General features: G+C 45.9%; 1 protein-coding gene across 1 annotated transcript in view; it reads right to left on the bottom strand.

Moving 5' to 3' along the window:
• LOC139264487 (collagen alpha-1(XXVIII) chain-like) overlaps window positions 1-21,855 on the bottom strand; it is a 405,978-nt gene that overhangs the window by 66,052 nt on the left and 318,071 nt on the right. The window contains exon 24 of the mRNA XM_070881040.1: window positions 21,196-21,264. Coding sequence (XP_070737141.1) covers window positions 21,196-21,264 — 69 coding nt within the window. The remainder of the gene's footprint in view (window positions 1-21,195; window positions 21,265-21,855) is intronic.

Raw genomic sequence — 21,855 nt, 5'->3', positions numbered from 1 at the left:
TCAAGGGAAATCAGGGATAGTATTAAAGCCAAGGAAGTGGCATACAAATTGGCCAGAAATAGCAGCGAACCCGGAGACTGGGAAAAATTTAGAACTCAGCAGAGGAGGACAAAGGGTTTGATTCGGGCAGGGAAAATGGAGTACGAGAAGAAGCTTGCAGGGAACATTAAGACGGATTGCAAAAGTTTCTATAGATATGTAAAGAGAAAAAGGTTAGTAAAGACAAACGTAGGTCCCTGCAGTCAGAATCAGGGGAAGTCATAACAGGGAACAAAGAAATGGCGGACCAATTGAACAAGTACTTTGGTTCGGTATTCACTAAGGAGGATACTAACAACCTTCCGGATATAAAATAGGTCAGGGGGTCTAGTAAGGAGGAGGAACTGAGGGAAATCCTTATTAGTCAGGAAATTGTGTTGGGGAAATTGATGGGATTGAAGGCCGATAAATCCCCAGGGCCTGATGGACTGCATCCCAGAGTACTTAAGGAGGTGGCCTTGGAAATAGCGGATGCATTGATAGTCATTTTCCAACATTCCATTGACTCTGGATCAGTTCCTATCGAGTGGAGGGTAGCCAATGTAACCCCACTTTTTAAAAAAGGAGGGAGAGAGAAAACAGGGAATTATAGACCGGTCAGCCTGACATCGGTAGTGGGTAAGATGATGGAATCAATTATTAAGGATGTCATAGCAGCTCATTTGGAAAGAGGTGACATGATAGGTCCAAGTCAGCATGGATTTGTGAAAGGGAAATCATGCTTGACAAATCTTCTGGAATTTTTTGAGGATGTTTCCAGTAGAGTGGACAAGGGAGAACCAGTTGATGTGGTATATTTGGACTTTCAGAAGGCTTCGACAAGGTCCCACACAAGAGATTAATGTGCAAAGTTAAAGCACATGGGATTGGGGGTAGTGTGCTGACATGGATTGAGAACTGGTTGTCAGACAGGAAGCAAAGAGTAGGAGTAAATGGATACTTTTCAGAATGGCAGGCGGTGACTAGTGGGGTACCGCAAGGTTCTGTGCTGCGGCCCCAGCTGTTTACACTGTACATTAATGATTTAGACGAGGGGATTAAATGTAGTATCTCCAAATTTGCGGATGACACTAAGTTGGGTGGCAGTGTGAGCTGCGAGGAGGATGCTATGAGGCTGCAGAGTGACTTGGATAGGTTAGGTGAGTGGGTAAATGCATGGCAGATGAAGTATAATGTGGATAAATGTGAGGTTATCCACTTTGGTGGTAAAAACAGAGAGACAGACTATTATCTGAATGGTGACAGATTAGGAAAAGGGGAGGTGCAACGAGACCTGGGTGTCATGGTACATCAGTCATTGAAGGTTGGCATGCAGGTACAGCAGGCGGTTAAGAAAGCAAATGGCATGTTGGCCTTCATAGCGAGGAGATTTGAGTACAGGGGCAGGGAGGTGTTGCTACAGTTGTACAGGGCCTTGGTGAGGCCACACCTGGAGTATTGTGTACAGTTTTGGTCTCCTAACCTGAGGAAGGACATTCTTGCTATTGAGGGAGTGCGGCGAAGGTTCACCAGACTGATTCCCGGGATGGCGGGACTGACCTATCAAGAAAGACTGGATCAACTGGGCTTGTATTCACTGGAGTTCAGAAGAATGAGAGGGGATCTCATAGAAACGTTTAAAATTCTGATGGCTTTAGACAGGTTAGATGCAGGAAGAATGTTCCCAATGTTGGGGAAGTCCAGAACCAGGGGTCACAGTCTAAGGATAAGGGGTAAGCCATTTAGGACCGAGATGAGGAGGAACATCTTCACCCAGAGAGTGGTGAACCTGTGGAATTCTCTACCACAGAAAGTTGTTGAGGCCAATTCACTAAATATATTCAAAAAGGAGTTAGATGTAGTCCTTACTACTAGGCGGATCAAGGGGTATGGCGAGAAAGCAGGAATGGGGTACTGAAGTTGCATGTTCAGCCATGAACTCATTGAATGGCGGTGCAGTCTAGAAGGGCCGAATGGCCTACTCCTGCACCTATTTTCTATGTATCTATGTTTCTATGGTGTGTCAGCATCACAGCCACTAACATGACTGTGGGAGGAGTAACGCACTGCCCCATCACTGCCACCGACTTTTGCTTTACCACCAGAAAAGAGATTAATATTCAGGGACATATTATATACCCAGAATTAAAAGAAGAAACTATTAGTGGAATAGTGGTAGACACTATAAAGGCGGGGTATGAGGGCTTCGAAGAGCCTCAGGGAAAACCTATTCCCAAACTAAGTGAGGAGCAGACAGCATTGGAGAAGAGTGTCTGTGAACAACGACAAAAAAACATCATCCTGATGAAAGAGATTGTTGAGCTGCAAAAGGACACCAAGAAAGTGCTGGCCAATCAACCCTGGTATACACGACTATGGGATTTTGGACTTAATGTTCATGTACACTCTTGGCTAAGAATTATGTCACATGTATTAGTGATAGTGCAGATGTTGGTTATACTTATGTTACTGTTTGAATGGTGCTTTAGATGTAGAAGGAGAAGGATGAAAGCGCTGGTAAAAGCCACTCAGAAATACAAAACAAAGCCTTTGCTGAAAGTACGTAACAGGGGAGATCAAGCAAACCAACACGAATACCTGATATGAGTCGTGAAGGTCCCAATCCTATCGCCTGATCAACGAAATTGGGGCGGGAGACACACGAGTCTAGTAAGGTAAAAGAATTGGTCACGGTGGGTTAATAGAATAACCATGTGACCAAAGTGGGGATTGAAGTGGGAATTAAAGAGTTAAACACATTCTAGATTAGGAAAGCAAAAACACAATTTGCTGATGTGGCAAAATTGGCAGGTGCGACTGTAGGACAATGGTGCAATTCCTATTATTCAGAGCTAATGTCGTAGGCCTACGAAGTAGCTTCCTGTTGTTGTTCAGAACTAAGAAATAGATTCCTGTTAGTGGCAGGAAGCAGCATACAGGATACCTATGTTTATACCCAAGGAGGATGTGAAACAATTAACAAAGTTGAAATTGAACAATTTGTAACAAAGTGAAAAAAATTGTCACGCGATGGAAAGATTGACCAATGATAATGTAAATGATGACTTTGCAAAGAATTCTGTATAAAAGAAGCAGTTCCTGAAGTGTTAGACGAGAACGGTTGGGAAGGCATCCAGTTAACGAATTGGTGTAGACCGTGTCTCCCTTGATCAAACAATTAAACAATTATTTTCTCCACAACAGGCCTGTGTTGCGTGTCTTTGTCATACTCCACATCAAAGTCTCATAGCTTCAGATCAAGCAAGGGTAAGCAAATCTGCTGATGAATCAGTACACCTCCATGTTGAACACCACTTGCAAGAAGCACTGAGGGTAGCAAGGGGACAGAACATATTCTGGTTGGGAGACTTCAATGTCCAGCACCAAGAGTGGCTCAGTAGCTCCACTATTGACCAAGCTGGCCAAGTCCTGAAGAACATAGCTGCAAGACTGGGCCTGTGGCAAGTGGTGAGAGAACCAACACAAGGGAAAAACATACTTAAACTCATCCTCATCAATCTAGCTAGCAGATGCATCTTGTTGTGTATCTGTAAAGCATGCACTCCCATGTTCCGCCACCAGGGAGTGCATCCCCTGAAGTTCCAAGGGATCCCAGCATCCCTTGGGAGCATTGTTTCTCAGCCGGCCCCTAAGGCCTGTTCCTCATTCTGGAGTGTCTTAATAAAGACTGAGGTCACTGTTACTTTAACCTCTCTGCAGTCTCATCTGTGTTAGGAACACAATACATCTGACAATGATAGCATTGATAGAAGTGACCATCGCATAGTCCTTGTGGAGTCGCAGTCCTGTCTTTGCATTGAGGATACCCGCCATCATTTTGTGTGGCACTACCACTGTGCTAAATGAGATAAATGCAGAACAGATTTAGCAGCTCAAAACTGAGCATCCATGAGGCGTTGTGAGCCATCAGCAGCAGCAGAATTATATTTCACCACAATTTGTAATCTCACGGCGCGGCATATCCCTCACTCTCCCATTACCACCAAGCCAGGAGACCAACCCTGGTTCAGTGAGGATTGCAGAAGAACATGCCAGGAACAGCACCAGGTGTACCTAAACATGAGGTGTCAACCTGGGGAAGCTGCAACACAGGACTACATGCACGCTAAACAGTGGAAGCAGCATGCTATAGACAGAGCTAAGTGATCCCACAACCAATGGATCAGATCAAAGCTCTGCAGTCCTGCCACATCCAGTCGTGAATGGTGGTGGATAATTTAACAATTAACGGGAGAAGGATGCTTCATGAATATCCCCATCGTCAATGATGGTGGAGCCCAGCATCATCATCATAGACAGTCCCTCGAAATCGAGGAAGAGTTGTTTCCACTCTAAAAGTGAGTCCTCAGGTGACTGTACAGTCCAATACGGGAATTACAATCTCTGTCACAGGTGGGACAGATAGTCATTGAAGGAAAGGGTGGGTGAGGAGCCTGGTTTGCCGCACGCTCCTTCCGCTGTCTGCGCTTGGTTTCTGCATGCTCTCGGTGACGAGACTCGAGGTGCTCAGCGCCCTCCCAGATGCTCTCCCTCCACTTAGGGCGGTCTTGGGCCAGGGATCCCAGGTGCCAGTGGGAATGTTGCACTTTATCAAGGAGGCTTTGAGGGTGCCCTTGAGACGTTTCCTCTACCCATCTGGGGCCGTGTAGTAGTTCTGAGCAGAGCGCTTGCTTTGGGAGCCTAGTGTCGAGCATGTGAACAATGTGGCCCACCCAATGGAGCTGGTGGAGCCCAGCACGCAGATGCAAAAGACAAGGGTGAAATGTTTGCAACCATCTTCAGTCAAAAGTGCCAAATGGATGATCCATATCAGCCTCCTTCCATGGTCCCTACTATCACAGAAGCCAGTCTACAGCCAATTCGATTCAGTCCACATGATATCAAGAATGGCTGAGCGTACTGGATATAGCAAAGGCTATGGGCTCCAACGACATCCCAGCTGTTGTGCTGAAGACGTGCTCCAGAACTAGCCGCTCCTCTAGCCAAACTGTTCCAGTACAACTACAAGACTGGCATCTACCCGACAACGTGGAAAACTGCCCAAATATGTCATGTGTACAGAGTGTAACATAGCCAAGTTTGCTGACGACACAATGATGGAGGAAAAGCAATGTGTGAGGAGGACACAAAAAATCTGCAAAAAGGACATAGACAGGCTAAGTGAGTGGGCAAACATTTGGCAGATGGAGTATAATGTTGGAAAGTGTTAGGTCATGCACTTTGGCAGAAAAAAAATCAAAGAGCAAGTTATTATTTAAATGGAGAAAGATTGCAAAGTGCTGCAGTACAGCAGGACCTGGGGGTACTTGAGCATGAAACAAAAAAGAATAGTATGCAAGTACAGCATGTGATCAGGAAGGCCAATGGAATCTTGGCCTTTATTGCAAAGGGGATGGAGTATAAAAGCAGGGAAGTCTTGCTACAGTTATACAGGGTATTGGTGAGGCCCCCACACCTGGAATACTGCGTGCAGTTTTGGTTTCCATATTTGCTTTGGAGGCAGTTCAGAGAAGGTTCTCTAGGTTGATTCCGGAGATGAAGGGGTTGACTTATGAGGAAAGGTTGAGTAGGTTGGGCCTCGACTGATTGGAATTCAGAAGAATGAGAGGTGATCTTATCGAAACATATACGATTATGAGGGGGCTTGACAAGGTGGATGCAGAGAGGATGTTTCCACTGATAGGGGAGACTAGAACTAGAGGGCATGATCTTAGAATAAGGGGCCGCCCATTTAAAACTGAGATGAGGAGAAATTTCTTTTCTCAGAGGGTTGTGAATCTGTAGAATTCGCTGCCTCAGAAGCTGGGACATTGAATAAATTTAAGACAAAAATAGACAGTTTCTTAAACGATAAGGGAATAAGGGGTTACGGGGAGTGGGCAGAGAAGTGGACTTGAGTCCATGATTGGATTAGCATGATCATATTAAATGGCAGAGCAGATTCAAGGGGCCGTATGGCCTATTCCTGCTCCTATATGTTCTTTTGTGTCCACAAAAAGCAGGAAAAATTCAATTTGGCCAATTACCGCTCCATCAGTCAACTATCAATCATCAGCGAAGTGACTGAACATAAGAACATAAGAAATCTTCAAAGAATTCCAGCAAATTTGTCAAACATTACTTCTCCTTTATAAATCCATGTTGACTCTGCCTGACTGAATTATGCTTTTCAAAATATCCTGCTACTGCTTCTTTAATAATGGACTCCAACATTTTCCCAACCACAAATGCTAGGCTAACTGGTCTATAGTTTTCTGCTTTTTGTCTGCCTCCTTTTTTAAATAGGGGCGTTACATTTGCAGTTTTCCAATCTGCTGGGACCTCCCCAGAATCTAGGGAATTTTGATAAATTACAACCAATGCATCTACTATCCCTGCCATTAAGACCCTAGGATGCAAGCCATGAGGTCCAGGGGATTTATCCACCTTTTGTCCCATTATCCTAATGAGTACCACCTCCTTAGTGATTATGATTGTGGTAAATTCCTCCCCCCCTATAGCCCCTTGACTATCCACTGTTGGGATATTATTAGTGTCCTCTACCGTAAAGACTGATACAAAATATTTGTTCAGAGTTTCTGCCATCTCCATGTTCCCCATTACTAATTCCCCAGTTTCGTCCTCTAAGGAACCAACATTTACTTTAGCCACTCTTTTCCTTTTTATATACCTGTAGAAACTCTTGGTATCGGTTTTTATATTTCGTGCTAGTTTACTTTCATAGTCTATCTTCCCTTTCTTAATCATTTTTTTAGTCATTCTTTGCTGGCTTTTAAAAGCTTCCCAATTTTCTACCCCCCCACTAGTTTTGGCCACTTTGTATGCCCTTGTTTTTAACTGGATACCATCCTTTATTTATTTAGTTAGCCACGGATGGTTATCTTTTCTTTTACAACCTTTCCTCCTACTGGAATATATTTTTCTTGAGAGTTGTGAAATATCTCCTTAAATGTATGCCACTGTTCATCAACTGTCCTACACTTTATTCTATTTTCCTAGTTCACTTTAGCCAACTCTGCCCTCATACCTTCATAGTCTCCTTTATTTAAGCCTTGTACGCTGGTTTAAGATCCAACTTTCTCGCCTTCCATCTGAATTTGACATTCAACCATGCTATGATCACTCATTCCGAGGGGATCCTTTACTAGGAGGTTGTTTATTAATCCTGTCTCATTACACAGGACCAGATCTAAAATAGCTTGCCCCCTGGTTGGTTCCGTTACATACTGCTCAAGGAACCCGTCCCTTATGCACTCTATGAAGTCTTCCTCAAGGCTACCCTGACCAATTTGATTTGTCCAATCAATATGGAGGTTAAAATCACCCATGATTTTTGCTGTTCCCTTTTTACAAGCCCCCACTATTTCTTGGTTTACACTCCGACCAACAGATTTGCTACTGTTAGAGGGCCTATTGAAGGCGTCATCAAAAGTGCTATCAAGCGGCACTTACTCACCAATAACCTGCTCACCAATTCTCAGTTTGGGTTCTGCCAGGCTCCAGACCTCATTACAACCTTGGTCCAAATATGGACAAAAGAGATGAATTCCAGAGGTGAGGTGAGAGTGAATTCCCTTGACATCAAGGCAGCATTTGACCGAGTGTGGTATCAAGGAGCCCTAGTAAAATTGAAGTCAATTGGATTCAGGGAGAAGACTCTGCATTGGCTGGAGTCATACCTAGCACAAAGGAAGATGGTTGTGGTTGTTGGAGGTCAATCAGTTCAGCCCCAGGACATCGCTGCAGGCTTCTTCAGTGGCTTAATCAATGACCTTCCCTCCATCATAAGGTCAGAAGTGGGGATGTTCGCTGATGACTACACAGTGTTCAGTTCCATCCTCATCTCCTCAGTTAATGAAGCAGTCCAGGTCCACATGCAGCAAGACCTGGCTGACATTCAGTCTTGGCTGACAAGTGGCAAGTAACATTTGCACCACACAAGTGCCAGGAAATGACTATCTCCAACAAGTGAGAGTGTAACCACTGCCCCTTGACATTCAACAGCATTACCATCGCCGAATCCCCCACCAACATCCTGGGGGTCACCATTGACCAGAAACTTAACTGGACCAGTTACATAAATCATCATCATAGGCAGTCCCTTGGAATTGAGGAGGACTTGCTTCCACGCCCAAAGTGAGTTCTTTAATGGCTGAACAGTCCAATACGAGAGTCACAGATCATGTTACAGGTGGGACAGACATTCGTCGAGGGAAGGGGTCGGTGGGGCTGGTTTGCCACGCGCTTCTTCCGCTGCCTGCGCTTGGCCTCTTCATGCTCTTTGCGTTGAGACTCGGAAGAGCTCAACGCCCTCCTGGATGTACTTTCTCCACTCGGGCGGTCTTCGGCCAGGGTCTCCCAGGTGTCAGTGGTGATGTCGCACTTTACCAGGGAGGCTTTGAGGGTGTCCTTATAACGTTTCTGCTGTCCTCCTTTGGCTCGTTTACCATGAAGGAGCTCCGCATAAAGCATTTGCTTAGGGAGTCTCATATCTGGCATGCGTACTATGTGGCCTGCCCAGCGAAGCTGATTGAGTGTGGTCAGTGCTTCAATACTGGGTATGTTAGCCTGGTCAAGGACACTGATGTTGATGCGCCTGTCCTCCCAGAGGATTTGCAGAATCTTGCGGAGACATCGTCGGTAATATATCTCCAGCGACTTGAAGTGCCTTCTATACATCGTCCATGCCTCAGATCCATACAGGAGGGTGGGTATTACTACAGCCCAGTAGACCATGAGCTTGGTGGTAGATTTGAGGGCCTGGTCTTCAAACACTCTTTTCCTCAGACGGCCGACGGTTGCACTGATGCACTGGAGGCGATGCTGAATCTCCGCATCAATGTCTGCTTTTGTTGATAAGAGGCTCCCGAGATATGGGAAATGGTCCACATTGTCCAAGGCCGTGCCATGAATCTTGATGATTGGGGGGCAGTGCTGTACGGCGAGGACAGGCTGGTGGAGGACCTTAGTCTTATGGATGTTAAGCTTAAGGCCCATGCTTTCATTTGCCTCAGTGAATACATTGACTATATCTTGGTGTTCAGCCTCTGAATGTGCACAGACGCAGGCGTCGTCTGCATACTGCAGCTGAACGACAGAGGTTGGGGTGATCTTGGACCTGGCCTGGAGGCGGCATAGGTTAAACAGCTTCCCACTGGTTCTGTGGTTTAGTTCCACTCCAGCGGGGAGCTTGTTGATTGTGAGGTGGAGCATGGCGGTGAGGAAGATTGAGAAGAGGGTTGGAACGATGACGCAGCCCTGTTTGACCCCGGTCCGGACGTGGATTGGATCTGTAATGGATCCATTGGTAAGGATCACAGCCTGCATGTCATCATGAAGCAGGCGAAGGATGTTGACAAACTTTTGGGGGCATCTGAAACGGAGGATGACGCTCCATAGACTCTCATGTTGACAGTGTCAAAGGCCTTTGTAAGATCGAAAAAGGCCATGTATAAACATAGAAACTTCGGGCCCAAGTTTCGGACTGCGCCGAGAACGGCACAACCCCGATCTGGACGCCTGTTTTTCGCGCCACAAAGTGCGCCTGAAAAAAACTTCCAGATTCTCAGGCTCCCTGCTGGTCCTCTGGCCCTCAGCGCAGCGCAGCACAAGCTGTAGGGGGCGGAGCTAGGTCCCTGCGCTGAAAACAGTGCCGGGACCTCTGCACATGCGCGCTACAGTGGGCGTGCAAGTGCAGTAGCTCCAGGTGCCCGAAACTGTGTGGGAGGGGCCCGAAGCACGCAGCCCCTAGCCCTGGCCGAATGGCCTCACTGGGGCTGCGTGCATAAGGCTGCCTCCCACACCCAGCTTCTGCTTCCTCCGGACCGGACCAGACCCGACTTGACTCCCGCTCTCACCCCCACTCCCACCGGACCGCCCCTCTCCCCCCAACCCGACCTCCGCTTCCCCCGCTCCCAACCTTCCCCCCCCCACCCCGACCGACCTCCGCTCCCGACCGATCTCCTCCCCCCCCCGACCGATCTCCCCCCCCCCGACCGATCTGCCCCCCCCCCCCGACTGATCTCCCGCCCCTCCAACCGATCTCCCCCCCCCGACCGATCTCCGCCCCCCCCCCCGATCGACCCCTCCGTCCCGACCCGCGCTCCCCCCGATCCGCGCTCCAACCCCGCCGGACCCCGGACCCAACGGCACCTACCTGTCAATCCGGTAAGTCTAAGCTCGAAGTCTTGGGCCTGGCCGGGCCCGGCCCATTCAGCCTCCCTCACCGTTCTTTCTCTCTCTATCTCTCTTCCTTCTCTCTCCCTTTCTCTCTTCCCCCCTTCTCTCCCCCCTTCCCCTCCCTCCCTTCTCTTCCCCCCTCCCCTCCCTCCCTCCCTTCTCTCACCCCCCCTCCTCCCTCCCTCCCTTCTCTTCCCCCCCCATCCTCCCTCCTTTCTCACCCCCCTCCCCTCCTTGCCTTTCTCACCCCCCCTCCCTTCTCACCCCCCCTCCCCTCCCTCCCTTCTCAACCCCCTCCCCTCCCTCCCCTCACCCCCCCTCCCCTCCCTCACTTGTCACCCCCCTCCCCGCCCACCCCCTCTTCCCCACTCCACCACCCCTCCTCCCCTCCACCCCCCCTCTCCATCCTCCCCCTCCCCTCCACCCCTCGCTGTCAGAAACACAGATACTGACAAACAGAGAGTGAGAGACACACACAGACAGACAGACAGAGAGATAGAGACACTGACACACTGGGCGGGGGGGGCATCCCAGCACGCTGTTGGAGGGCTCCCGGTGCTGCAGTCGGTAAGTAGAAAATGTTTTATTTATTGATTAAAAAAAAAAATTATTTCTTATTAATTTTTTCTGATTGGTTTATTGGTTCATTTATTGATGTTTTTATCATTTATTATTGATGATGGCTCTTTATTTGTAAAACTGAAGTGTTTAATGTTTGTAAACTTCCCTTTGAAACCCCCCTCCCCCCATTCCCTACGCCTGATTTGTAACCTACGCCTGATTTTCTAAAGTGTAGACAAGGTTTTTTCGAGCGTACAAAAATCTTCACTTACTCCATTCTAAGTTAGTTTGGAGTAAGTTTTCACTGCCGAAACTTTGAAAACAGGCGTAAGTGGCCGGACACGCCCCCTTTTGAAAAAAAAATTCTGTTCCAAAGTGAAACTGTTCTCACTGACTAGCACTGGAGAAAACTAAATGCCGAGAATTTGAATTTCTAAGATACTCCGTTCTCCACCAGTTGCTCCAAAAAATCAGGAGCAACTGAGGCCGAAACTTGGGCCCATAGAAACTAGGTGCAGGAGTAGGCCATTCGGCCCTTCGAGCCTGCACCACCATTCAATAAGATCATGGCTGATCATTCACCTCAATACCCCTTTCCTGCTTTCTCTCCATACCCCTTGATCCCTTTAGCCGTAAGGGCCATATCTAACTCCCTCTTGAATATATCCAATGAACTGGCATCAGCAACTCTCTGCGGTAGAGAATTCCACAGGTTAACAAGTCTCTGAGTGAAGAAGTGTCTCCTCATCTCAGTCCTAAATGGCTTACCCCTTATCCTTAGACTGTGTCCTCTGGTTCTGGACTTCCCCAACATCAGGAACATTCTTCCTCCATCTAACCTGTCCAGTCCTGTCAGAATTTTATATGTTTCTAGGAGATCCCCTCTCATCCTTCTAAACTCCAGTGAATAAAGGCCCAGTCGATCCAGTCTCTCCTCGTATGTCAGTCAAGCCATCCCGGGAATCAGTCTGGTGAACCTTCGCTGCACTCCCTCAATAGCAAGAATATCTTTCCTCAGATTAGGAGACCAAAACTGAACACAATGTTCCAGGTGAGACCTCACTAAGGCCCTGTACAACTGCAGTAAGACCTCCCTGCTCCTATACTCAAAACACCTAGCTATGAAGGCCAACATACCATTTGCCTTCTTCACCGCCTGCTGTGCCTACATGCCAACTTTCAATGACTGATGTACCATGACACCCAGGTCTCATTGCATCTCCCCTTTTCCTAATCTGCAGCCATTCAGGTAAAATTCTGCCTCCGTGTTTTTGCCCCCAAAGTGGATAACCTCACATTTACCCACATTGTACTGCACCTGCCATGTATTTGCCCACTCACCTAACCTGTCCAAGTCACCCTGCAGCCTCTCAGCATCCTCCTCACAGCTCAAACCACCACCCAGTTTAGTGTCATCTGCAAACTTGGAGATATTACACTCAATTTGTTCATCTAAATCATTAATGTATATTGTAAATAGCTGGGGTCCCAGCACTGAGCCCTGTGGCACACCACTAGTCACTAACTGCCATTCTGAAAAGGACCCGTTTATCCCGACTCTCTGCTTCCTGTCTGCCAACCAGTTCTCTATCCATGTCAGTACATTACCCCCAATACTTGTGCTTTAATTTTGCACACCAATCTCGTGTGGGACCTTGTCAAAAGCCTTTTGAATGTCAAATACACCACATCCACTAGTTCTCCCTTGTCCACTCTACTAGTTACATCCACAAAAAATTCCCTTTCATAAGTCCATGCTGACTTGGACCGATCCTGTCACTGCTTTCCAAATGCGCTGCTATTTCATCTTTAATAATTGATTCCAACATTTTGCCCACTACTGATGTCAGGCTAACTGGTTTATAATTACCCGTTTTCTCTCTCCCTCCCTCCTTTTAAAAAAGTGGTGTTACATTAGCTACCCTCTGGGCCATAGGAACTGATCCAGAGCTGATAGACTGTTGGAAAATGATCACCAATGCATCCACTATTTCTATGGCCACTTCCTTAAGTACTCTGGGATGCAGACAATCAGGCTCTGAGGATTTAGCGGCCTTCAATCCCATCAATTTCCCTAACACAATTTCCTGCCTAATAAGGCTTTCCTTCAGTTCCTCCTTCTCACTAGACCCTCCGTCTCCTAGTATTTCCGGAAGGTTATTTGTGTCTTCCTTCGTGAAGACAGAACCAAAGTATTTGTTCAACTGGTCTGCCATTTCTTTGTTCCCCTTTATAAATTCACCTGATTCTGACTGCAAGGGACCTACGTTTGTCTTCACTAATCTTTTTCTCTTCACATATCTATAGAAGCTTTTGCAGTCAGTTTTTATGTTCCCAGCAAGCTTCCTCTCATACTCTATTTTCCCCCTCCTAATTAAACCCTTTGTCCTCCTCTGCTGAATTCTAAATTTCTCCCAGTCCTCAGGTTTACTGCTTTTTCTGGCCAATTTATAAGCCTCTTCCTTGGATTTAACACTATCCTTAATTTCCCTTGTTAGTCACGGTTGAGCCACCTTCCCCGTTTTATTTTTATTCCAGATAGGGACGTTCAATTGTTGAAGTTCATCCATGTGATCTTTAAATGTTTGCCATTGCCTAGCCACCGTCAACCCCTTAAGTATCATTCGGCAGTCTATTCTCGCCAATTCATGTCTCATACCTTATAAGTTACCTTTCTTTAAGTTCAGGACCCCAGTCTCTGAATTAACTGTGTCACTCTCCATCTTAAGCATTCTACCATATTATGGTCACCCTTCCCCAAGGGGCCTCACACAACAAGATTGCTAATTAGTTCTTTCTCGTTACACAACACCCAGTCTAGGATGGCCAGCACTCTAGTTGGTTCCTCGACATATTGGTCTAGAAAACCATCCCTAATACACTCCAGGAAATCCTCCTCCACCGTATTGCTACCAGTTTGGTTTGTCCAATCTATATGTAGATTAAAGTCGCCCATGATAACTGCTGTACCTTTATTGCACGCATCCCTAATTTCTTGTTTGCTGCTGTCCCCAACCTCACTACTACTGTTTGATAGTCTGTACACAACTCCCACTAGCGTTTTCTGCCCTTTGGTATTCCGCAGCTCCACCCATACAGATTCCACATCATCCAAGCTAATGTCCTTCCTTACTATTGTGTTAATTTCCTCTTTAACCAGCAACGCTACCCCACCTCCTTTTCCTTTCTGTCTATCCTTCCTGAATGTTGAATACCCCTGGATGTTGAGTTCCCAGCCTTGGTCACCCTGGAGCCATGTCTCCGTGATGCCAATTATATCATATTTGTTAATTGCTGCCTGTGCAGTTAATTCGTCTACCTTATTATGAATACTCCTTGCATTGAGGCACAGAGCCTTAAGGCTTGCCTTTTTAACACACTTTGCCCCTTTAGAATTTTGCTGTAATGTAGCCCTTTTTGATTTTTGCCTTGAGTTTCTCTGCCCTCCACTTTTACTTTTCTTCTTTCTATCTTTTGCTTCTGCCCTCATTCTACTTCTCTCTGTCTCCCTGCATAGGTTCCCATCCCCCCTGTGCAAGCTTATGTTAACCATTTTTAAGTAAAGCATGGTAGATTGAGCCATTATTATGCTAACCATTTTTATAACTGCTGATACAAGCTTTATTTAGAACTAGAATGATCAAGGCCAGAATATTAATCAGTAAGATAAAGGTATGTAGAATGTACCATTTCTTATCCTAAGTTTGCAAAGCCAAGCTTAATAATGAACTATGTGCAAAGTTGTCTGTATAATAGCCCTTAGAGAACTGATTCCTTCTACAGAAAGGGAGGAAGGATAGAGATAACAGGAGTCAAAGGCAGAAGACTTAGAATGATGACTGAGAAGGCTTCAACAGCTGCAGACTTTGAGACTTTGACAGCATTTGAATGGGAGGAAAAGTGTATAAGAATAGCACTATTGAACTCTGGAAGCAGCGCGAACACAGAAGACTGGAGGAGGACACAGCCAGAGACAGCTCCGCGGTCACTCAGTGGGCTTCCCTTGAAGTTTCAAGGAACAGACCTTTGACTATCGCCGTTTTAAGTATTATTTCTTTGTACTGGAAGTAAATTATTTAATAAAATCTGTTGTGCTTATTTACAATATACCTGTACCCAGCATGGTTTGTCGTGGTCACGGACACAAGTCTCTTCTGCCAGATCTAACAGATTTTACAGGTTGGGCCAAATGGTCTGTTTCCATCTTGAAATTTCTATGTAATATAAATAATGAATGACAGGGCTTCCTAGACTCCACAGTAGAACTAAAAGTGCTCAAATTGCTGACTGCTTTTCCACCTTGGAGAAGGAGCAACAGTGAATCTAGGAACGAGGGGAAGTTAGAGAATTGAGGTACAGACTAAGTGGGTAAGGGTGTTAATTTGCTTTTCCAATATCACTGACTCCTGATTTCTCACAGCACTCATTATTCCTGCTGTCAATCACTTAGCTGAGTATTGTGGTGGCGGGACTCCCCAATCTCACAAAATAGTATGCACTGGATTAAGCCGAGAATCGGAAATCCTGTTCTTAAAATGATAAGCTAAGTAACCAACTGTGATGACAAATAGGGAGCCAGTGATGATGGGGATGAGGGATCTTCTCTTCAGTCCTCCTCTTTTTCCCCTCCGCTTTAGTAAAGGAAATCAGTTAAATAGAATTTTCAACTCTAGTGATTAGGTGTGCAAGTGAGGAACACTCAGTCAGCTCTTGGGCATCAGGGAAACTCAATGATGCAAAAGCCAACCTCTACAAACACTCATGCAGTCACCTCACATGGCCTACCACAAGGGCTACTCCTGGTCTTCAAGAACATTTCATGTAAAGGGAGAATGCTGTCCACCTCTCATCATTATGGGCTTATGGAGCATCCTCCTCCGTTTTGGATGCCCCCAAAAGTTTGTCAACATCCTTCGCCTGCTCCACGATGACATGTAGGCTATGATCCTTACCAGCGAATCCATTACAGACTCATTCCACGTCCGGACTGGGGTCAAACAGGGTTGTGTCATCGTTTCAACCCTCTTCTCAATCTTCCTCGCTGCCATGCTCCACCTCACTGTCAACAAGCTCCCCGCTGGAGTGGAACTAAACTACAGAACCAGTGGGAAGCTGTTTAATGTACGCCACCTCCAGGCCATGTCCAAGATCACCCAAATCTCTGTCGTTGAACTGCAGTATGCGGACGACACCTGTGTCTGCGCACATTCTGAGGCTGAACTCCAGGATATAGTTGATGTATTCACCGAAGCATATGAATGCATGAGCCTCACGCTTAACATCCGTAAGACAAAGGTCCTCCACCAGCCTGTCCTTGCTGCACAGCACTGCCCCCCAGTCATCAAGATTCACGGCGCGGCCCTCGACAACGTGGACCACTTCCCATACCTCGGGAGCCTTTGTCAACAAAGGCAGACATTGATGTGGAGATTCAACATCGCCTCCATTGCGCCAGTGCAGCCTTCGGCTGCCTGAGGAAAAGAGTGTTCGAAGACCAGGCCCTCAAACCTATCACCAAGCTCATGGTCTACAGGGCAGTAGTAATACCTGCTCTCCTGTATCGATCAGAGGCATGGACGATGTACAGAAGACACATCAAGTCGCTGGAGATATATCACCAACGATGTCTCCGCAAGATCCTGCAAATCCCCTGGGAGGACAGGCGCACCAACATCAGTGTCCTCGACCAGGCTAACATCCCCAGCATTGAAGCACTAAACACTCTCGATCAGCTTCGTTGGGCAGGCCAATTCGTTCACATGCCAGACACAAGACTCCCTAAGCAATTGCTCTACGCGGAGCTCCTACATGGGAAACGAGCCAAAGGTGGGCAGCGGAAACGTTACAAGGACACCCTCAAAGCCTCCTTGGTGAAGTGCGACATCACCACTGTAAGGGCTGGCGCTGCTCCTTGCATTTTTCCTGCAACTGTCATGCTGCAAAGATCATGTCTGTTGTGCCCCGTAGGGGATGAAATCCACATTGTGATACCGGGAGGAGCTCCTCGGCCACAGGGAGAAGATGATTGAGGAGAACTCGAGCGACAACTTTCCCAGTGGCTGATAGCAGGGAGATTCCCCTATAGTTGCCGCAGTCGGACTTGTCCCCTTTTTAAAAAATGGTCACAATCACTGCATCTCTCAGATCTCCCAGAATGCTCTCCTCCCTCCAGATCATGTATCTGCGTCAATAGCGTCTCTCCGCCATACTTTAGCGCCTCAGCAGGGATTCCATTCGCACCCGTAGCCTTGTTATTCTTGAGCTGTTTTATGGCTTTTCCTACCTCGTGCAACGTTGGAGTTTCACTGAGTTGGTGGCGGGTCACATGCTGCGGGACGGAGTCGAGAACACTTGAGTCAAAGGCAGAGTCTCGACTGAGGAGATCTTCAAAGTGCTCCTTCCATCGGGACCTGACAGCCTTGCTGTCCTTGATGAGTGTTTCCCCGTTCTTGGCCAGGAGTTTGGGACGTAGGTGGCCTTGACTGCAAGTTACATAAATACTGCGGCAACAAAAGCAGGTCAGAGGCTGGGTATTCTGTGGCGAGTGTCTCACTTTCTGACTCTCCAAAGTCTTCCGTCACAAGTCAGGAATGTGACGGAATACTCTCCACTTGCCTGGATTAGTGCAGCTCCAACAATACTCAAGAAGCTTGACACCATCCAGGACAAAGCAGCCTGCTTGATTGGCACCCCATCCACCACCTTAAACATTCACTCCCTGCATTACCACGCACCATAGCTGCAGTGTGTACCATCTACAAGATGCATTGCAGCAACTCATCAAGGTTTCTTTGGCAGCAACTCCCAAACCCATGACCTCTACCACCTAGAAAGACAAGGGCAACAGGCGCAGGGGAACACCATCACCTGCACATTCCCCTCCCAGTTACACACCATCCTGACTTGGAAATATATTGCCGTTCCTTCATCGTTGCTGAGTCAAAATCCTGGAACTCCCTCCCTGACAGCACTGTGGGATTACCTTCACCACACGGACTGCAGCAGTTCAAGAAAGCGGCTCACCACCACCTTCTCAAGGGTAATTAGGGATGGGCAATAAATGCTGGCCTTACCAGCAATGCCCACATCTCAGGAAGGACTAACACAAAAAAACCTGGGTTTTAACAGCATATGGACTGCTGAACAACTGTTCCAGCCCTGAAAAATAAATTTTATATTTGTGGAAAGTAAAATGTTGCCATTAATATAATACGAATTACATAATATTTTTATGATATTTCAGCTTCTACCTTAATCCTAAGTGTATGTTCAATCTTTATTTCACGCTCTGTAAAATTTATAAAATATAAATTATAATCTGTGCATTTTACTTGCTGATTTGCTGTTTGTGAGAATTTTTCAATGTGATTGGCTGCTTAGCCTGCTTGATGACACCACTGTTGCTGGAAACTGGAGATTTGCTTGCTTTGGCCTCTGGTTGAAACAAATGTCGGGAAAGCTGAAATTCACGCCACAGAGATCGCTAGATGTTTGTGGGCAGCTTTCTTCGAGGTCAGCGGTGAGCAAATTTCAGGCCAATGTATTTACTCTTAGCATTACTAAATTTCCAATCCGAAATAGCTTGTTTAGGTATCTTCAATTTTGCATATAGCTCTCTATATGTTCAAGAGTAAGAACATAGCAAACCGTATGGATACATTTTTTACCAAGTTACATTATATGTGTAACTGTTTTCCTTAAGGTTCCCTAGTCTCACCTCCATTTACCATCTTTCCTCTCCAGCTGGGAACATCAGAGCCACCCACTGTGGTCACTATTGATGCTTCCCCAGAGTTTGTGTTCACCAATGGGAAAGGGACTTTACCAGCTTTTATTTCCTTTATTCCCTCCAGATTTTCACTCACTTTCTATCTCTTATTTTCTCCTGCCTCTTTCTCCTTTTGATTGTGTTTAGTTTTCCATTTTTTTTCACTACAATTTTGCCCCTTCCCCTCATGAAGGCATTTGTCTCTCAGCGGACTAGGCTGCAATGAGGTGCCAGTCTTCCTCTGGTAACCGGCATGCGGGGAAGGGGTGGAGAGGCATTATTTTTATGTAACCTTGAAGCAAGTGCCAGCAGACTTTACATAAGAACATAAGAATATAAGAAATTAGAGCAAGAGTAGGCCATTTGGCCCCTCGAGCCTGATCTGCCATTTAATAAGATCATGGCTGATTTGATCTTGGACTCAGCTGCACTTTCCTGCCCGCTCCCTATAACCCTTCACTCCCTTATCGTTCAAAAATCTGTATCTCCACCTTAAATATATTCAATAACCCAGCCTCCATCACTCTCTGGGGCAGAGAATTCCACAGATTTACTACCCTCAGAGAAGAAATTCCTCCTCATCTCAGTTCTAAATGGGCGATCCCTTATTCTTAAACTATTTCCCCTAGTTCTAGATTCCCGCACGAGTAGAAACATCCTCTCTGCATCTACCTTGTCGAACCCCCTCAGTATCTTATATGTTTCAATAAGATCACCTCTCATTCTTCTAAACTCCAATGAGTATAGGCCCAACTTGCTCAACTTTCTTCATAAGTCAACCTCTTCATCTCAGGAATCAACCTAGAGAAACTTCTCTGAACTGCCTCCAATGCAAGTATATCCTTCCTTAAATAAGGAGACCAAAATTGTACCCAGTACTCTAGGTGTAGTCTCACCAATAACCTGTACAGTTGTAGCAGGACTTCCCTGCTTTTATACTCCATCCCCCTTACAATAAAGGCCAACATTCCATTTGCCTTCCTGATTACTTGCTGTACTGCATACTAACTTTTTGTGTTTCATGCACGAGGACCCCCAAGTCCCTCTGTACTGCAGCATTTTGTAATCTCTCTCCATTTAAATAAAAATGTGCTTTTTTATTTTTCCTGCCAAAGTGGATAACCTCACATTTTCCCACATTATACTCTATCTGCCAAATGTTTGCCCACTCACTTAGCCAGTCTATATCCCTTTGCAGATTCTTTGCGTCTTCCTCACAACTTGCTTTCCCACTCATCTTTGTATCATCAGCAAACTTGGCTACATTACACTCGGTCCCTTCATCCAAGTCATTCATATAGATTGTAAATAGTTGAGGCCCCAGCACTGATCCCTGTGGCACCCCACTAGTTACCGTTTGCCAACTGGAAAATGACCCATTTATCCCGACTCTCTGTTTTCTGTTAGTTAGCCAATCTTCTATCCATGCTAATATATTACCCTCAACCCCGTGAGCTTTTATCTTGTTCAGTAACCTTTTATGTGACACATTATCGAATGCCTTCTGGAAATCCAAATGCACCATATCCATTGGTTCCCCCTTATCCACCCTGCTCGTTACATCCTCAAAGAACTCCAGCAAATTTGTCAAACATGATTTCCGTCTCTTTCTAAGTGGGCAGGACATCACACCTAAGCCCAATCTTGGTGTCACATTTCCATGTAGAGATCTCTGGCAGACATTCTGGCCAGTTTCCCCCTCAGCATTAAACTCAGTCGTAGCTCTCCTACAGAAACCTTGGTTGAGATTAGTTAACTCAGTATAGACCAGAATTGAATCAGGCCAAGGTCGGACCATCTGGGTTTTATGGCAATTGGGACAGCTCCTGTTTCCTTTTCACTCTTTCTCTCATTGTTTCTCTCTTCAGTCTTCATATTTTTAGTCTTTCATTGTTTCCCTCTTTCTTCTGTTCATTGTATAACGTTCTCCTTATTCTGTCATTGCATCTGGTAAGTCAGCTGGCTAAAAAACCGAAGAGTGTCAATGGCTACACTGTCTGCTACATGTAGGAGGAGCCAATAGTTATTTTAAAGTAGCCACAAAGTATTTACTATCATCATTGTATGATTGTGTATCAGAGAATCCTAGAAGCCCTCATATAAGTTCTTAGTGGTTATTTTTAAAGTGAGCAGGTTAGTGATCTTATAGGTTTGTAAGTTTTCTTTGTTAAAGGTATTGGGCTGATTTTCTTGTTCTATTTGGGGATTACTGTAAGAGGAAGCTTCGGCAACTTTTAAAAAAGATTTTCCAAGCCTACTTAAGCAGGTTTCCAACAGGTGTATGAAAGTGACGAGCTCATTTTTTTCAGAATATTTCATCCCGTTGGAGTTATATCTTGCTTTCAGTCAGCACCTTTTTCAAACCTAAACATTCACTCCCTCCGCCACTGGCACACCGTGACTGCAGTGTCTACTCAATCTTGTTACTTATTGCTGAACTTCCCCAGAACTGAAAAGGTGACACATCAGCAGCGGTTGTTTGGGTGCATATATCGAGAAATCATAATTTGCAATCCATTGAGTTGAAAGTCATGGGGAATTCCCAAAATGCATTCTTGGGAGGCATGACCAGCTGTGCTTTACAAGCTGTCTGTTTGTGACCACTCTGCAAAAGTTAAAGAAAATGTTGCATTAAAGTAACTACTTGCCTGAGGGCCGGGATAACCATCTCCTTTCAGTCCAGCTGGTCCAGGTAATCCAGCAACTCCACGATTTCCCTAAAAAAGATTAAAAGAATAGCAGGTATATTTCAAAAATTATAAAATGATTATTAACAGGGCTCAAATTAAAATAAAACAGTAAAATAATACTTACTATTAAGAAATCTAAAAACAAATGTCCACTAAAATCTTGCAAACATTTGCTTATAGATTTATTGGAGAAAGTAATACAAACACACAACACACAGGGCAATACAAAGGCTGCGGAAAGCTCACGCTGCAGTTGCTGAGTTCAGTCGCAGGGTTATTAGCTCAGGGTCTTCCCTAACTTCAATGACAATGGTCTTGCATTTATCCTCAGTCAAAAGGCCATTACATCAAGGCCTGCATTCCATGACCTTTACTTTGGGACTGGATTTTCGGCTTTGATGATTTCGGGGCGGTAATGGTGGTGGGGGCGGTAAAGTTAGCGTCCGGGAACAGTTTGCGCCTCAGTCATTAAAATTGGGCAGTAGGGCCCTGAGTCTGGGCTGCAGTGCTAAGGGAGGCATTGTACACCTCTCTTGCGCGTCAGCATGGGACAATCCTGAGCTAAAGAGCCGCCCTGGGAGTGCTCCGAGAGACGCCTGGGGAGAAAAAAAACAAAAA

The sequence above is a fragment of the Pristiophorus japonicus genome, chromosome 5, assembly GCF_044704955.1.
Source record: "Pristiophorus japonicus isolate sPriJap1 chromosome 5, sPriJap1.hap1, whole genome shotgun sequence".
NCBI lineage: Eukaryota > Metazoa > Chordata > Chondrichthyes > Pristiophoridae > Pristiophorus > Pristiophorus japonicus.
This window is presented reverse-complemented; position numbering and strand designations above follow the sequence as displayed.